The 18,273-nt window shown below is 35.7% G+C and overlaps 1 protein-coding gene across 5 annotated transcripts in view; it reads right to left on the bottom strand.

Moving 5' to 3' along the window:
- Window positions 1–1,493: 1,493 nt before the first annotated feature.
- The window catches only part of LOC138710239 (zinc finger protein ZFP2-like), a 42,072-nt gene continuing 25,292 nt past the window's right edge, over window positions 1,494–18,273 (bottom strand). For 4 of the 5 annotated variants that reach the window (XM_069840929.1, XM_069840926.1, XM_069840927.1 and 1 more), the window contains exons 3-5: window positions 10,930–11,067; window positions 9,917–9,999; window positions 1,494–3,264 (exon numbers count right to left, since the gene is read on the bottom strand). In XM_069840929.1, coding sequence (XP_069697030.1) covers window positions 2,025–3,264; window positions 9,917–9,999; window positions 10,930–11,067 — 1,461 coding nt within the window. In that variant the 3' untranslated portion in view covers window positions 1,494–2,024. Of the gene's footprint in view, window positions 3,265–3,449; window positions 3,970–9,916; window positions 10,000–10,929; window positions 11,068–18,273 lie in introns of those variants that run through there. The other variant, XM_069840930.1, reaches the window with a different exon arrangement.

Here is an 18,273-nt window from a genome sequence, read left to right as displayed (position 1 = left end):
AATCACACAGTGCTTCACTGTACTTTCCGACCATCTAGGATATTTCTTCTGAAAATTTGTTATTAAGTCTAATAACATTGAGGCTTTAAGATACGAGGGATCGTTTTCATTGATATTTAACATGGCAGAAAGAGCCTCGTAATACTTGTTTTTATATTTTTCTAATTTCCTGTTGGCGTCTTGTAGGCTGAGCTCTAATTTTCGTATATTTACATTCGCCCGCCACAATTTCAATCGAAGTTTTCTTTTTTCTGCCTCCGTATCTCTTAATTTTTGTTGAATGTTGCTTTCAGTTTGAACTGCAACGGAATGGAATGACTTATCAGTAACAGTATCCGCGTCATTTGCATTTTCGGTAACAGTGGTATTGCATTCAGGACTATTATTACGTTTCCTCTTTGTACCTCTCTGATTAGCAGCAGGATTCCTCGAGACAAGTTTTCTTGGCGCCTTTCTAGGTGTAATTTTGTAAGAAGGGTATCCACTGAAAACACTGGGAATAGAATCATATTTCAGTTTCCTTATTTTCAGTCCAGGTTGGTAATCTGCTTGTAAAAAATGTAAACTACACACAACAGAACTTCTTGAATTAAAATTCGGTAGGAAGTTGTCTCTTGAAATTGCTTTCAACCATGCTTCAGCTCGCTCTGCATTAACAGGAAAATCATGAAATGAAATTCCTGCTACTCCACGCCTTTTACTTTTACAGAAAGGCACACAGCAATACACCATAATTACATATTACCACAGATACTCTCGTATTATAGTACTATTATATGTTACTTAAGAACACTTATCACGTTAAGCTGTCAAACTAACTGAAGCTGTGTCTACAGCGTACTGTTGACTCACGGCAATAAGTATTCAGTGGGTCGAGTTGTGACACACTATGAGCGACACAGCGGCAAATTTGTGTACTATCTCCTGTTCGCAAGATTACACGGAGATGGCCAGTAGTGGGAAGGCGTGTAGTATAGCAGCCGGCGATGGCTCTAGTGTGCCAAGTTAAAATCCAATTGCTAATGTTCAAAGATCATTTAGGCGAGCATTCAACTGAAATGCACTGACTCCTAAAAGCATAAAGAAATGACATGACACATTCTAACTACTGGTAGTGTGTTGAAAAAGCATGGGGCGACCATAAAGTATCGGAAGTGACAGTGGGAAATGTTCGAGCAGCATTCCATTGGAATCCCCGTTAAGTCACTCGGGCCTGCTTCACAAGAGCTGCAATTCAAAACATTACAAAACTTGGCAAGGTTTCCTTTCAGATGGCACCTTATTTCATTATATTCTTTTAACATTCAGCTTCTAACAGGCAATTGATATTAGATGCAATGGAGCAAAACACTGTTATTATCCACTGATCTAATTATGTACGATTGAATCTATTACCTCAATATCTGTGATGCATGTTCTAAATTTTAAATGTCAATAGCTCGTAACATTTATCATTTGCATTGACATAATAATCCGATAAGCACGTACAATAATGACAAAACTATATTATCTTTATTATTGATAAGTCAACACATCATGAATTAATTATACACTGACAGTAGTGTGAGCCATTTTGGTCCAGAACCAAATTCTCTTCCATGTTCAAGTCGCAGTAGTACAAACGTAACAGTCAGTCACCTGTTAATAAGACATTAAGTAAATGATAATTAAAAACCCTGTATAGCAACAAAGCTGACTTCTTTCAAGTGCAAATTCCTATTATTTTCAAGCCCATACTGTCTCATGTGAAAGTTGCAACACAAGGACAAAAGTTACATCATGGATTGACATGATAAATATCCATTGCCCTCAAGATGTGGTGGAATCTATGATCCCTTTGATTTCAGTATCACTAAACTAGTGTAATGACAAACCGAGTAATATGATAAAGGCTGCTTTCGAACCAGTTACATTCAAGATTGCCATATTTTGTTTCCAAGAATGTAGTCGATCGGATTTCTTTAAATTTCCTATGAACAACGCACTTGAATAGTGCTTTGGCAATAAGGAGGTGGTCAAGACTGTTAACTGAATGGTTGGTTGCCCATATGCTTGACTACATGACTTCGAATTTTGTCTTTGTACGCGAAACCCTTTCCACAAACGTCACATTTGAATGGCTTTTCGCCAGTGTGCCGGCGTTCATGGCCAATTAGCTGATCCGATTTCCAGAAACACTTCCCACAAACATTGCATTTGAATGGTTTTTCGCCGGTATGCCGACGTTTATGGATTTTTAAAAAAGACGATTGAGAGAAACACTTTTCACACACTTCGCATTTAAATGGCTTCTCACCAGTATGCTGGCGTTTATGGCAACTCAGGGCTCCAGACTGCGAAAAACATTTTCCACAGATATCGCATTTGAACGGTTTTTCACCGGTATGTTGACGCATATGGCTTTTTAAATGAGCTGATTGTGAAAAACACTTTTCACAGATATCGCATTTAAATGGTTTCCAGCCTGTGTGAAGACGTCTGTGACGATTCAGATATGCCTGAGTCATAAACAACTTACCACAAACGTCACATCTGAAAAGTTTTTCGCCTTTGTGCATGACGACATGATTTTTCAGATATTTCGCCAACGAGAAACACTTTCCACACACATCGCATATGAATGGCTTTTCGCCAGTGTGCTGGCGTTCATGGCCAATTAGCTGATCAGATTGCGAGAAACACTTCCCACAAACACTGCATTTGAATGGTTTTTCGCCGGTATGCCGACGTTTATGGATTTTTAGACAAGACGATTGAGAGAAACACTTTTCACACACTTCGCATTTAAATGGTTTCTCACCGGTATGCTGGCGTTTATGGCATCTCAGGTGTCCAGACTGCGAAAAACATTTTCCACAGATATCGCATTTGAACGGTTTTCCGCCGGTATGTTGACGCTTATGGCTTTCTAAATGAGGTAACTGCGAAAAACACTTTTCACAGATATCGCATTTAAATGGTTTCTGGCCTGTGTGAAGACGTTTGTGACGATTCAGATATGCCTCAGTCATAAACAACTTACCACAAACGTCACATCTGAAAGGTTTTTCGCCTTTGTGCAACAGGACATGCCTTTTCAGATTTCTCGCAAACGAGAAACACTTTCCACACACATCGCATATGAATTCCTTCTCATCTGTAGCAGTCCGCATAATGTTTGCTGATGAAACAGACTCCTTGGCATCCTGATATACAGTCACATGCTCTTCATGTGAACTACCGCCACACTCCAAAGACACTGAGCTGCCATGTGTGTCTGCAAGACTACGTTGAAAAAGTAATATCAGTATACAAAATATTTGCACTTACAGAAAGGGGGGGGGTTCTGTGTGTGTGTGTGTGTGTGTGTGTGTGTGCGCGAGCGCGCGCGTGCGTGCGTGCGTGCGTGCGTGCGTGCGTGCGTGCGTGCGCAAGGAAACATTGAAACGTTGGAAGTGAAGAGCTGATATCAGACTCTTATGGATTGTGCTGCGAGAAACAATTTTAATGTTACATCAATATTCACAATGTAAAATTTCTGATATAGGGGAGACTGTTGTACCTTTAGACACTTTTCACATTTTATTTTTTTTTTAATTTTGGGAAATGAAATTAGTTAAATGAAAAAATGCTTGAAATAATTATTGAAGATTCATTTACAACTTCCTGTATGTATTTTCCTGTTTTACAGATCTATTAAGGATTGAAAAAAATAAAATGAAGGTATATGTAATGTGTTCAAAGGTACAACAGGTTCATGTACCTTGGAACATACACTCTTGTAAGTTGGAACACATGGAATATAGGAGGGAATGTAGCTGTAAAAACTGACAATCATATTTAAAATGTATTTGCCATCATAAACCAGAGCAGGCTTCTCTGATTTACATTTTATTTCCTGGAGAAGCAATAACTGCTTCAACAGCTTTCTTCAAGGCATCCGAATCAATTGGGGACCTCTTTAATTCCAGACTTACTGCGTGACATGACCTTAAAATAAAAGAAAAAACAAAAACCGATAGTATCGTGTAATTTGGAACATGTTCCATGTTACAAGATGTTTTGTGTTCAAAGGTACAAGAGGGTGCATGTTTAAACAAATATGGCTCTGAAAACTAAGAGTGTCAAATAAATCATGGAAATCAAAATATGTTATTACTCACCAGATGATAGGGAACACACCGTACTTGAAAGATATTAACAAATGCAATCTGGTTTTGTGTTAGAAAACATGTATCAATGAACGAAATGTTTACTTTTGGAACTAAAATACCTTCTCTTGTCTACGGAACTCACACTTTGCAATAAATTAAACCAAAACTACGACCAGAGCTACTTACCGGCTTTCTCTACAATCTACTTCATTTTGAGTCCTCTAGGTAGCAGCAAAATTTAAAAAACAAAAAATGTTCAAAGGTACACTATGCTAAAGGTACAACAGTCTCCCCTAATATATAGAAAAGTTCACAATTATTCTCGCTTTCAATGTTCAAAACATACTGAGGTGAGCCTGCCTGGAGAAATATAGAAATAGGTTGCAGCCACCAAATGACTCTTCAAGGAATGTTTACTCGCATAAATTCAGGGAAAGAAGACAGAGGACGGACACTGGAAAGTTTTCCTTTCCCCATCGTACTATCAGGGACTGGAATGCTCTACCTACAGACTTTCTAAAGGCTTTATCAATAACCAAAAATGTATTTAAAACTAGGCTTAAGGATTTTAGTAATAGACAGTAGTATATTATGCCCAGTATATTGTTGTTTTACAAGTACAGTGAGTAAGCAGAGAAACATAGTGAATCTCCAGTGATTTATATTGGGTGTGCAGTGTGTTGTAATGAAACTGCAGTGAGCTTCAAGCAAATTCTGAGAATTATAGTGGCAGAGAAAGAGGTTGATTTACAGTGAAAGGGTGTGAGATAGTGAACGTGCTAAAATTTTAAGTTATCACGTCGCCAGGAAAGCTTCAGTAGTTATAGTTTGCAATAGTGCTTAATACAGTAAGTAAGATTCTATGGAATATTAAGGATGTAATTGATGTTTTGTTATTTGAAGTGTTGTATCAGTGAAGAAGTGTGTTGTGTCAGTGAAGTGTGTTTGTGTCAGTGAAGTTTTATAGTATTTTGTGGTAGTGCAAAGTTTTTGAACACTGAAATGTTTTCGAAGTGTTAGTGAAATCGCGACAGTGACAGTGAAATGTTCCATAGTTCCAGCGCAGAGAGTGAGTTGAGAGCGAAATGAGTGTAGAGTTGAAAGGTACTTGTGCATGCATGAACATATCATATATGGGTGATTCTCATTTAACTTGAACAGCCTATGTCCCCTAATGCTGACATTTGTAATATTTCTCTGTCATGTGTAATTCTTTACTAAATACGATCAATAATGTCATAAAATGCTCTGCAACAATGAAAAGGAGAAATATATTGGTCTACATTGTCATTTTGACTATAAATAAACCAAAAATGTCACATAAGTTACCTGTCCCTGGCACATTTCATTGAAGGCAATTTGCGATTGTAAATTTGTTTTCATTTGGAAAACATGTTTATGTAATCTGCAACTTCAGAAATTCATTATTACTATTACGTTAAACAGTGTTATTTTTATCCATATTATTAAGTTTTTACAAGTCTTCTATTTTGTCCCCAGTTTGTAGTCTCACTTATGTTACTACATAGTTAATTATGCATATAATAGATATCTTGGGTTGTTATAATTTGATACACAACTACACATCTCTCAGTTATGTTTTGGCGCTACTGGGATAGTTACACTGTGTTGTGAAGTTTATTATGTTGACTATCTGCGTTTGAGTTGCTACATGTGAGTGAGTATGTAAATTGTATGTCACGTAAGTTACGAGAATTACGAAAATAAATTGTTGATCACAATTTTAAAAACTATGCAACTGTCATTCTTTATACATAAACCTTCCATCCAGCTACATTTCGAAACGTATTCAGTTTTTAGATTATGCGCTTTAACCTTTCAAATTAAATATATCACATATGTTACGGTCACATAAGTTACTTACTGAAAGGTAACATAAGTGATTGATGGTAATTTATGTGACATAGCATATTCATATTAGCTTAGTTAAGGATAAATATCTTCATAATAAGAATATACTTCCATGCAGGACCTTGTATATAAGTTAGTGATCCCAAATAATCTAATTTAATTTTAATTGTGACTAAGAAACTGAAGTATTTTATATTACTCATTATATTTGTTACTATAGTTTGTAACCTTAGATATAATCTTGGAAATAATACTAATATCGAGGAAGGCTTATGGGTTGTAGTTAGATACAATGATGATGTGCTTCAGTAGTTCGTCTAGTATTTTGAATAGTAATAACAGACAGAACTAATGATGGACATTCACTGGAATAATTATATGTAAATTGTTTACTTTATCGGTTTGATAGCAGATTTAATCTCTAGGAATTATCCTATTCTTCTAATTATTGCAGCTTACTGTGTAATTATTCCTTCAAACAATGATTTAGTTAACATAAACATTGTACTTAAAAAGTGATGTTATCTAGTACCTTCTCAGGAGTTTAAGCATTATTTTCGGTTATTTCGTACCATTTTTTTGTTGTATGTATAGTATTTTGCAAATTTGTATTTGAATGATTAAATGTTCTGTTTTTAAGCACAAAATGCAGGCTGGAAGCTCAATGTCACATATGTTACGTTTATACCTTTGTGTCAATATTTTATAATTTAATGAAAGTTCGTTAATTAAATGTTCCCTATTCAGAAAATATTTCTAGTGGAAGTTCATCAGTTGTTGAAAACTTATATGAATGTCTAGCAAATTTATGTATTAATCATTGGTAACATATTTGACAGTAAAGATATTAAACATTTCACTTAAGGTATATGTATAGGTATACTATAAATAAATAAATAAGTACCTAAGTAACTAAGTAAGTAAGTAAGTAAATAAATAAAAATTATTATTATTATTATTATTATTATTATTATTATTATTATTATTATTATTATTATTATAAATTGTCATTATTGAATGTAATTAGTTACCACTGTCACTGGGTATTTACCCATTTGCAGTGTGAATAAATAAAATACGTACATACATACATACATACATACATACATACATACATACATACATACATACATACATACATACATACATACAATCTGGATGATCTGCATACCGAGTCAACTCTATTATTATACAAATCTGGCTTTCAGGTAGTAGCTCCCTGTAAAGCAGGTTTGAATAATTTCAAGGAAAAATTGTTCCGGGGCCGGGTATCGATCCCGGGACCCTTCGCTTAGTGCGCGAACGCTCTTCCGACTGAGCTATCCCAGGAACTATACACGACACCGTCACAATTTTTCCTTTGTATCCACAAGACTCAAATGAGCTGACAAGACGCCAGAACTCAATTATGAGTGCAGTGTCGTGTATAGTTCCTGGGGTAGCTCAGTCGGAAGAGCGTTCGCGCGCTAAGCGACGGGTCCTGGGATCGATACCCAGCCCCGGAACAATTTTTCCTTGAAATTATTCAACTCTATTATGTTACACTGAGATAGGACATTGACTTTACCATGATATCGAAAAAATGAAAATAAAAAAATTAATCTTATATTAAGCCAGTCTTGGAAAAGAAAATGCACATCATTAAAAAGTTACCAATATATGATTTTGCAGGCAGGCAATTGCATCTCACCACAATACACACTTATGGATAAAGATTATAAATTCTGAATATATGTTGATGAATCGTCTAGATATGATGAAGAATGCATATCTGCAAATAACGAAATTAATGTATAAGATTTCAAAGTAGAAATTTTAGAAGCAGCTTCCCATTATACACATTCTCTAGAAAATAAGCAAATGGTAATCTAGAGGGAAGTAACCGTTTAACAAGAATGACATAAATGAGCCTTTCTCTCTCATATTTCCCTCTACATATGACGTCGTACTAATAGTAAACTGGATAACTAATACCGACAGAGAATGCGATCAGGAGGCAAATGAGAAACATAACGTAATTCATCAACTACACGCATTCTGACACAACATACGAGCAATCATGTATGTGGTCTCTGCCACCATAAGGCATAAGGCAGTTCTTTGAATGCCAAAGCAACGATCTGAAAGAGACTGAATTACTGAGCAGCATTTGAAATAGAATTATATTACACATTTATAGGGACTGTTGCTTCCAGATATAGAATAATGTTGAAGAAATACCAAGACAACTTTGAAAGACAAAGAGAAACACAATGAAATGTTTACAGAAAAATAAAATAAATAGTGGCAGTAAAGCCACATACTTTCTAGTTACATATTTTGTGCATTGTGAAACAATTGTTGTGCCCAAGGATTATGATAAGCAATCATGACTTTGTTATGACCATAAGCAATATATTTTCATTTTATTTTAAAGTAATGAAATCGTACTTATTAAATCATTCAGACATGCTTTGACATACGACAGAGATTTCTTCCTGTTTCGACAGATTACAGAGTACAGTTTAGCTAACTCATCAAAGTCAGAGTCCAGTCCTTGAACAAGGCAGGAATGCGTACGCTTGCATTTCAGCACGAATGCAGTCTTAGCAACAGCTGACATATAACGAAAGATACATAGATTATGCAGCGTCTCTCGCGAGACATTTAATTGGCGAATCATTCTGAAGGCTCAATTTCTATTGGTTACCGGTAAATCAAAAACAGAGATTCAATCGTGAGAGTTCCTTAAATCTGTATTGTTCTAAGTGACAACAGGAAACGCCGATCTGAAATAATGGTTAAGACTCAGAAGCGTGGTATTTAGTGAATGCAATACCATCTTTTTAGAAGATTCGCGGGTAAAATAGCGTCACTCTGTTACGTCACAAAGGACGCGGTTCCAGAACTTATAAATGGACATGAAACGTCCAAATCGCGGTCATTAGTTATTGGTCAAGACAGCAGTCATGCAGTAGCGGTCATAACTTCCCGACGTCCAGGAAGAAGTTCAGAAAATGGCATCATCTGCGAACAGCACCAGGGTTCACCCTACTATCTACTGTAAGTAAAATCATCAGTTCAATTCTTGTACTTTATATTTAACTAGTTCATTTTGATACTTTAAAATTAACAGCAACTTTGATTCTTCTAAATCGTTCAATCTCAATATTCAATATTCTATCTGTAGTAAGTTGATATCTTGATAATAAACTTAGTAAAAGTGAATTTCTACACTTGTGATTATTTCGAAAGCCTGAGATCACATTCTAAGTAGGAATCCCTCCTATCCACAAGCAAGTACAGTTCATAAATTATCAGAGAGTTAGGAAGTATAACGCAGTGTCTGATTCATTTGTGTTATCTTGATAGAGATTATAACTCGGGATTATCTCAAAGATAAGCCATCTGCCCTTGTCGTGGCAAGTGGCACGACAAAATACTGGTGTCAGATATGATAGAGCTCAACAATAAATTTTAGTGTCAGATATGGTATAATAAATACTGGTGTCAGATGTGGTACAACACAATATTTAGTTTATGATGTTATCAGTTACATACTTCTTGAAGTAAACTATATTTCTACTTTATAATTCTCTCGTTCAAGCCCTCTCCATTACCTCCCTAATGCTGGCAAATTCATACGAAACTGTTACATAACGCAGACGTCGGACGTATACTACAATCTATTATGTGTTCAAAAATGTATTATAATAATCTTATTAAAAACCCACGTACTGTATCTATAAGTGAACGTATAAATTGTAAAACTAATATCACATAATTTTATGTTTTTCCTTCATTGTACACCATCCAGTTTTCTATGTCGTTATCTATTACTTGTTATATATTTTAATTAATTTTACAGAGGCGTTGTTTCTGCTGGTGACTAAGTAAGAGAACTGAAATGAAGACTGGCACACTATCCTTACCTTTCAGTTAAAACCTCATTCTCCTCTGCTGTTACTTCGAACTTCAACTTCTCCTTCACTCTGTCCAACTCACACAGTTCCTCCTAAGAATAAATAATACGGAGAAATAGCATAAGTTAACATGAACAAATAGTCTACTTACATTTTTAATGCTGGAGACTAACATTTAAATCCTAAGTATAAATAAAATTTCAAGTAAAGAAGACACTTCATGGGACAAATTTTCCAAGGAATTCCTCTGCCAAATATACAGTATATCACAAGTGAACTAAATTTTATGAGATGCAAGAATAATCTGTAAACTGTAAACCGACTATTTCACTTTCCAGTGACCAATTTAGTGGAATCCACATCAACCTAACAATATCTAAGTACCTACTTAATTTCTGGAAATTAATGTAAATTTTATCAAATATAAAAACTGAAATAAAACATATGTTCAAGTTACAATATACCTGAAGAAATATACCAATAATTAATAATACTCTCATTATGTTATTAGCTGTCAAATAACAGAAGACATCATGCTTAATGGTGTATAATAAAGGCAGATTATAAAAAGTGTCAAGGTTTCAGAGGAAATGAATGTAAACACAAAATGAAAATATACTCTAGTTTGCCTAATGAGTGATGCCTTTCCGGTGTCACTTATGAGGGTGAACCCTGTCTTCGGACAGTTGACTAAACAACAACCTCAATTTAACATAGCACCACCCACATATTCGAACAAAATGTGCAGGTACTGTTGAAAGTAAATAATTTAAATATTAAGAATAATCCACAGATCAATTCTATTCACATATTGTAACAAAAATAATAAATTAATTCTACACTGAATATTAATATCTCTCTCATATAACAAAGAACAATGCGAGAAACATGTATACAAATGTCAACTGTGTTGAACAAATCAGTCTTGGGATTACAAACTGGAATAAGAAGAAGAAGAAGAAGAAGAAGAAGAAGAAGAAGAAGAAGAAGAAGAGATAGCGAACCATATAAGCTCCACTCACCTCAATTTCGCACTTCACAAATTGAAAATTATTTGGCATTGCAATTTCCCCAAATGTCACGTTTGATGTGAGATCATCACTGTAGTCCTCAGGCTCTGTCTTGATCCGAGTTGAGTTCAGATTGAATAGATTCACATCCTGGAGAACAGAGAGATATATGAAAAGAGTACTTTAAATGTTTGTACAGTATTGCAATTGACACATACAGCATGCTGGTTCTTGATACTAGTGTTTAGCCACTACTAAACTTCTTGTGGTATAGACAAGAAATAATGAAAGAAAATAAGACAGAAGGGATCTAGACTTACAGCTTCATACAACTACTGCGCGCGCACGCACGCGCGCGCACACACACACACACACACACACACACACACACCCCCTCCCCCGTGCGCGTCTTTGATCTAAGATAATTATTTTCCTTTTAAGATCAAGAAAATACGAATACATCAGTATGTACTGTGTGATTTGCAATGGCTGATTTCGCTACGCAAAATATTGCTCGTTGGTAAGGATATGACTGTCTCCGTGGTCTAATGGTCAGCATGCTGGCTTTCAGATCTGGAAGTCCCAGTTTCGATTCATGGACTCTGCTCTAGGAAATTATCCTTAAGAAGAAAAATTTCCTGAGTGTCTATGTTCTGAAAATTTGTAGGAATGTGAGTGTGATTGTCAGTGTGCTGGGTCATGAATTATCCATTAAGTTGTAAGCTGTCTAAACTTTGATGGCTGTGACAGTAGGCATATTGAATGCGAAACAAGCGCCATTGCCACCTTTGTTTCACCATAACATTCATACTGATTAAGAAACAAATGTTGAAAGGTATTATTTTCTGCGATCGCCATTCACATCCATGCGGCCAAGTGGATTGAAGGAGGGGTATTTGAAAATCTGCTACCAAACTGTGGTGTGTTTGTTTTATGATTAATACAGTATTTTGAATTAATATTTCTGTGTATTTTAAATAACTCTTAGATTTGCTTAACGGATGAGGTATACAATTAGCCTGCAAAAATTTACTGAAATTTATTTTTTCTTATATCTTAGATACTGTGAAAACTAAATTAACAAAACTTTTCATGCTTAATATACATACATTACACTTTATAGAACACTACTCTGAATTATAAAATCGTCAATAATTACCTGTAAAAATAATATCAAATTTGCATAATTTTTGCACAACCATAAAGCATTTACATAATAAAATATACAATTAATTAAATATCCGCATGATTCTTTCATTGGAATGGTTTAAAGACCTACATCAACAACATCGACTAGGATCTTTTACCTATTCCTTCAAAAAATATTTTCTTTCTTAATTGTTACCTTCAACATTAGATATTCTAAAATTTTTGATCAAGTAAAATTCGGCATGGCTTAATACAGTTTGATCATCGAGATGTTTATACCAACAATGTTTTATATTAAAACGAACGAAGTTAGCGGGAATAGGTTCCAAAATTTGAAAGTCAAGAAATAAGGGACACCTTTATATATATAAGTGAAAATACTGCAGTGATATTTGGCTCTGATTCCTATGCTCCATAGTTCAATGGATGAATTAGCACATGGGCAAAACAGTCGGATTAGCTGACTCTTAGATAATTGAAAATTAACAAAATCCGTTTCATTGGTACTTAAAAAGACAGTCTCTGTGTTGAAGCTGACGTGTACCTATAATAATTCGTTATATCTATTGATTCCACCTTTTAAATTCCACTATGCATTCACAACTCAGTCAGTTCCAGTCACCCACAGCAAGGGCAAAGTTGCATTTTGTACTCTATGTCGTCTATGATCGTTCAGAAAGAACTGTTTCGTGTAGTTAATTTCCAGATCAGTTTTTAATTCTACATGCAGTTTGCTTTGGTTGTGAAATACAAATAATGTATACTGTGTAAATATTTGCTATACATGCAGTGATTGATTCATCTGTCCACGAGGATAAGAGGTGAATGACAATATTATATTAGTACAGTTATGAAACTTGGTAGGGGGAATAGAATAAAACATTGATTAGTAAAGGAAAGATTTCAGGAACATTTTCCTAAAAATTTTGATCACTACCATTGGCGCATGCATATGCTATTGCCTCCTGTGTATCGAGGGACATCTCATTGGCACTGTGTACAGGGGATAAGAAATAGGCCTAACCTTTGTTGGATGTGCGCAAATACCATTTAATAATAATCTCTTGTACTTGCACCAAGCCAAGTAAGAAAATGCTCAATATGTTGTGCGTGCTTCATTCTCTTTGATAACAGTGAAGAGAAGTGATTCTACATGATTCCTGCTTATGGAGAGAAATAGGAAAGTGATTTCAGCAACAGTTGTCTAGTGTTGATGATCCAAGTCATTCAACTGTTCATCATTTAGTAGACAAATTTCGGGAAACTGGAAATGATTTAAAAGAAAACAACCAAACGTAACAAGAGCTGAGTGAACTTCGATAGTCATAGCATTTGCACTACTGAAGTGCGACAAAATCTCATGGACAGTTCTTTCAATAAGGAGGAATTTCCTGTTTAGCTTCAGAAAACAACGAAATTATTAAAACTAAAGGTACGGTTTGTTTACAGCGATCATCGTCGGGCGCACATCGCCAGCGATTGTTGCCGGAGTTGCTAGCAGTTGAAATGAATGGGCACGGTTTCTTTACAGCGAAGATCGCCAGCGCAGTTCGTTGGACACGACGCAGATCGCTGGAGGTTGCTTCTGAAGCAAATTCAGGACGCACATCGCCGCATTCGTGTTCAATAATCGATATTTAGACAAGGTCATGTTGTAATATCGAATATCTAATCTGTACACGTTAACCACGTCTGTACGTTTTGTAATTTTTCGCGGTCTGAAGACGAAATTATTATTGAATATGTGTCACAACATAATGCTCTTTTTAATATGAGCTTGTGAATGAATAAACAAATTAAACAATAAACCCTTACATTACATTTTTATCACGCCCGAGCCACAGAGAATTTCGTTTAGTGTTGGGTAAGGGGGAAATTCTCTCTTCTGTAAGTTTTCTGTGACTAGGCTTACCTAAGTACTTACGTGGTATTCTGAAATATAGCGGTTTTTTTTTTTTTTTTTGTAGAGATGTAGTTGAACGTATATACAAGGCATAATAAAAGCCCAAACGAACCAAACCTAACCTATCACATGTTCGTACATGTAAAGTATGTAAGCGGATTATGAAGGGAACTACCTCAGCGCTAGTTTAGCCAATTTTTTTTTTTTTTAATTACTGTTTGGAATACACCATGTAATGTAATACAGTATAATAATAATAATAATAATAATAATAATAATAATAATAATAATCAGTTCATAACCTGAGTTACTGGAGTTACGGGGGTCTTGACAAAATTTGTAGGTAATTTAACATCGTCATTTTCAATTAAACTCAAAACATAATCGAACTGGTCAGGTGAGAGTCTGATATATTCCTTAAATTTTGTAGCATTTTTATAAAGATGTCTCATGTAATAATGCAACTTTCAACTCCTGAACCTTTTTACTGCGATCTTCACCAACAAAACCATCTTTTCTGTATGTGTGGACTTGTAATGACGCATTATATTTATGTTTTCCTCTTCCTTTCAAACTTTTGTGGCAGATAAGTTTTGACTCTACCTGCTGTGAAGAAATAAGCATTTTCCCATGCAATATTGAAAGAATTTGCCTGATGAACACTTTATCATCTTTTAGATTCCTCCATTATGTAGCCATAGATAGGCAAAGAGAAATAGCTACTGATAATACACACTACACCAAATAGCTGCGTGGACTATCCTCTACCTATAGCAGGCTTACGTCATTCCGACATACACACTACACCAAATAGCTGCGTGGACTATCCTCTACCTATAGCAGGCTTACGTCATTCCGACATTCCTTTCCAGCGAGCTGTTAGATGGCTCTCCAGCTCCGAAAGAGCGGCCGCGCTCAATGAGTGCCATTTGTGCAGGCCTGGTCTATAAGGTTACAGCAATGCATGAATTAAGATCAGATAATTAAGCTTTTAGGCTGAGGTATTTTAAGTGTGTTTTGATCAGTCTTCATGAAGATGACACAGAACCTATTTTTGTTTACAAATGAGGCTGGTTTCACCTGCACGGACATACAAATTATCAAAAAGAATAGATATTAAGGTACAGAAAAACAACACTTTCTCCTTGAACTAACTCCTCACGACCAGAAAATCAATGTCTAGTGCGCCATTACAAGAGAAGGGATTATGAACCAGTTGTTTTTAGCAAAAAGTAAATACTGAAAGATACATTACTCTAATTTCACAGCCTTCATCCGAAAAATGGACTGGAAAGGAGCCATCATTTTGGCTTCTTTTAACACAATTTTGAAATGAAGCATGTCGCCATCATTTCTTTACAGGTAATTCACAATGTGTTTGAAGACATTGATTTCCAATAATGTGTTGCCTCCATGATCCCCTGAACTTATTTATACAATGTAATTATTATTATCTCTAAGTCACATTGATGGAATTTATGAGCAAAAGGAATGTACACAACCTAAATGAACTGAAAAACCATATCCAATAGAAAATAGTTCATGTATAATATGTCGTGACGTTAATTGCAACAAATTTCTGTAAAAAAATTTACAGAAGAGGAGTAAGGATAATTTAGACACCTTCTTAAATAAATACGGTAATTAAAACACATTCTAACACAAATATGAATGAGGTCTCGCCCACCTCATTATATTTTGCTCGACTAGTATGACTAGTCAGTTTGTTTTTATACCATTAAGTACGAGAAAAATTCGTACCGGCACCGGGAATCGATACTACGAGAGGAGTTCGGCCGGCGTCGTGAATCGGGTCCCGGCATAGCTCAGTTGGTTAGAGAGCACTCAGCGCGCACAGCTGAGAGGTCCTGGGTTCGATTCCCGGTGCCGGTACGAATTTTTCTCGTACTTAATGGTATAAAAACATTCTAACACTTCCACAGTGAATAATGAATAAAGGTCTGCGAAAGATGTGAGTCCACATGCCAAGAAGAAACACAACATCACTCTGATGCATATGAGAGTAATCACAATGTTACGTGAGACGGGATACACATTCCACGACAAACTTCGTGAATATATCTGATGATCATCACCTGATTACCTCTAACTGATATGTACATTTCACTTAATGATATGTCAGAAGAAGAACAACTGAAGGGTACAGAGGGAAATTGATTAATATCTGTTAAGAGTGAGACAGTGATTTAATTCAGCATATTACCGCAACATTTACTGAAAATGAAGGAAAGATGACTGTATCATTGATGATAATTCTCGATAAAAACAAAACTAAAATTTATAGTAATCTAACTAATGACGAGAACTGTGACATTCATCGTTTCTCCCGTGTATCTTTCAATTGTTGCATCTCAAGTCTGATTAGTGAACTATGTTACTAGTCAGTGATGTATGCAATGGAAGGAAGAAGGAACCAGTCACCATACCCCATTATCTCCAGATTTACCTTGATACCTTATTGGTGCCCCTTAAAAGGTTTGCAACCAGTCTTAGGACTGCCAAGTACACACATTGTCTCATTAGTCAAGATTTCATCCCATGTCTGTTGCATGGCAATGCATATTAACAGAAATATTTCAACAATAATAGGAGATTGCTAATAAATTCTCTAACTTTTTCCTTCTGTATTATTATGGAGTGTATCATAGATATGTTATATGTTTGATTGCATCGTGTGATGACAGTTATTGTTACAGGAAATATGACATTACTATTGCAAAGGCAATTCTTCAAATAAGAACAATACCACACCACAACAATGCTGACATTACGTCATCAGTCAAGATAACGCTGATCATGCAACAGCAAGTTACAGTTGCAGCGTGGGCAATAATGTGTCGTAATGATCGTGAGGCCACAAGACTTGCCAAACGTAATTTTAACATGGCATTGTAGCTGTCGACTGTGGGTAAGTGGAGAAAATGACTGTTGGCAATGGGAAGCATCCAGAAAGGAAAACCTCATGAAGGTCCCGCAGTAGCATGAATGCAGAAACAACAGGAAGGATTCTGGAAGCGTTTGACACTAGCCCACAAAATCGACCCCCCCCAAGCAGCACGTGAGCTTGGTATCAGTTATGCCAGTGTGTTTCGTGGAAAGAAGAGGCTCGATAGAATGGCCAGCCTGTTCCCCTGATCTCACTATTGGTTGTGGAGTTTTTTTGAAGGAGAATGTTTATGTCCGGAAACCGCAAGACGTCGACATGCTGAAATAGCAAGTGAGGAAGAAATTCATGCTATTCCCATGGATATGTATCATCAGTCATGCTTCGATAAGAATGCTGAACAGTTTGAGGCAATAAAGTGACTTGGTTAGTAATTTAATTTGAAGAATTGTCTTTCCAACTGTAATGTAGCAATAATCAGGGCCACCGACAGAATTTATGGGCCCCTATGCAATACTGTACTCGGACCCCCATTGAAAAAAATAACAATTACAAGTTACCAGTTACTTTAACCATAATAATTATTTGCAAAATAAATAAAAGATAACCCCATACATAGAACGAACTTAAAAATATACACTTTTGTTACGTTGAAAACTTTTAGCAAAACTTCAAATTGGCACAATATATTCTATTCATAAAACATTATTCTTAAACACCTGTAGTTTCTAACTTGCAGTCCAACATCAACAAACAACTCTCCTTGACTTCATTGATGCAAAATCATTAATTATGTCATCAAAATTTAAAGACCTAGCAAGATCGCTCTCCAGACTAAGGAGCCAAGGTTACTCAGTCGTTCTTGACACATTGTTTATCTGAATACAATTTTTATTTCATTCATTTTGCTGAAGGATCTTTCAGCATCAGCAACTGTCACAGGAATTGTATAGAATAATCTAATGGTTATACAAATATTTGGAAATAAAGTACCCAGTTTTAATTCCCTCAGACTATTTAGGAGATTCATAGGTTTCAGTGGGTTGGCCCTAAATTAGAGGCATGAATTGATTTTAAATATTTCGGCTCATCACTGATCTCTTTATTAATATCATCATACTATTTTTCACGCACTCTAGCACCCATATTAATATCTTCCAATTTTTTCTGTCTCTCCTTGTGCTTCTCAGCTCCCGACTTATGCCTGTACTTGTCCATTGTGTAGTTAAACTATAACCAGTAACACTAATGAACAGAATTACTAGACAAACAACAACGAAAAGACGAGAGCTTCGACATGAAACATACAATGTACTGAAAAAGAAATGTATCCTGCGACTTCGGTTTGAGAGAGTCCACTAGCATATTCTGGTGGGCCAGCGGGGATTTGGTAGTTAAA

The sequence above is a fragment of the Periplaneta americana genome, chromosome 12, assembly GCF_040183065.1.
Source record: "Periplaneta americana isolate PAMFEO1 chromosome 12, P.americana_PAMFEO1_priV1, whole genome shotgun sequence".
NCBI lineage: Eukaryota > Metazoa > Arthropoda > Insecta > Blattodea > Blattidae > Periplaneta > Periplaneta americana.
Note: the sequence above shows the minus strand (reverse complement) of the source record. Positions and strands in the feature narration are given on the sequence as shown.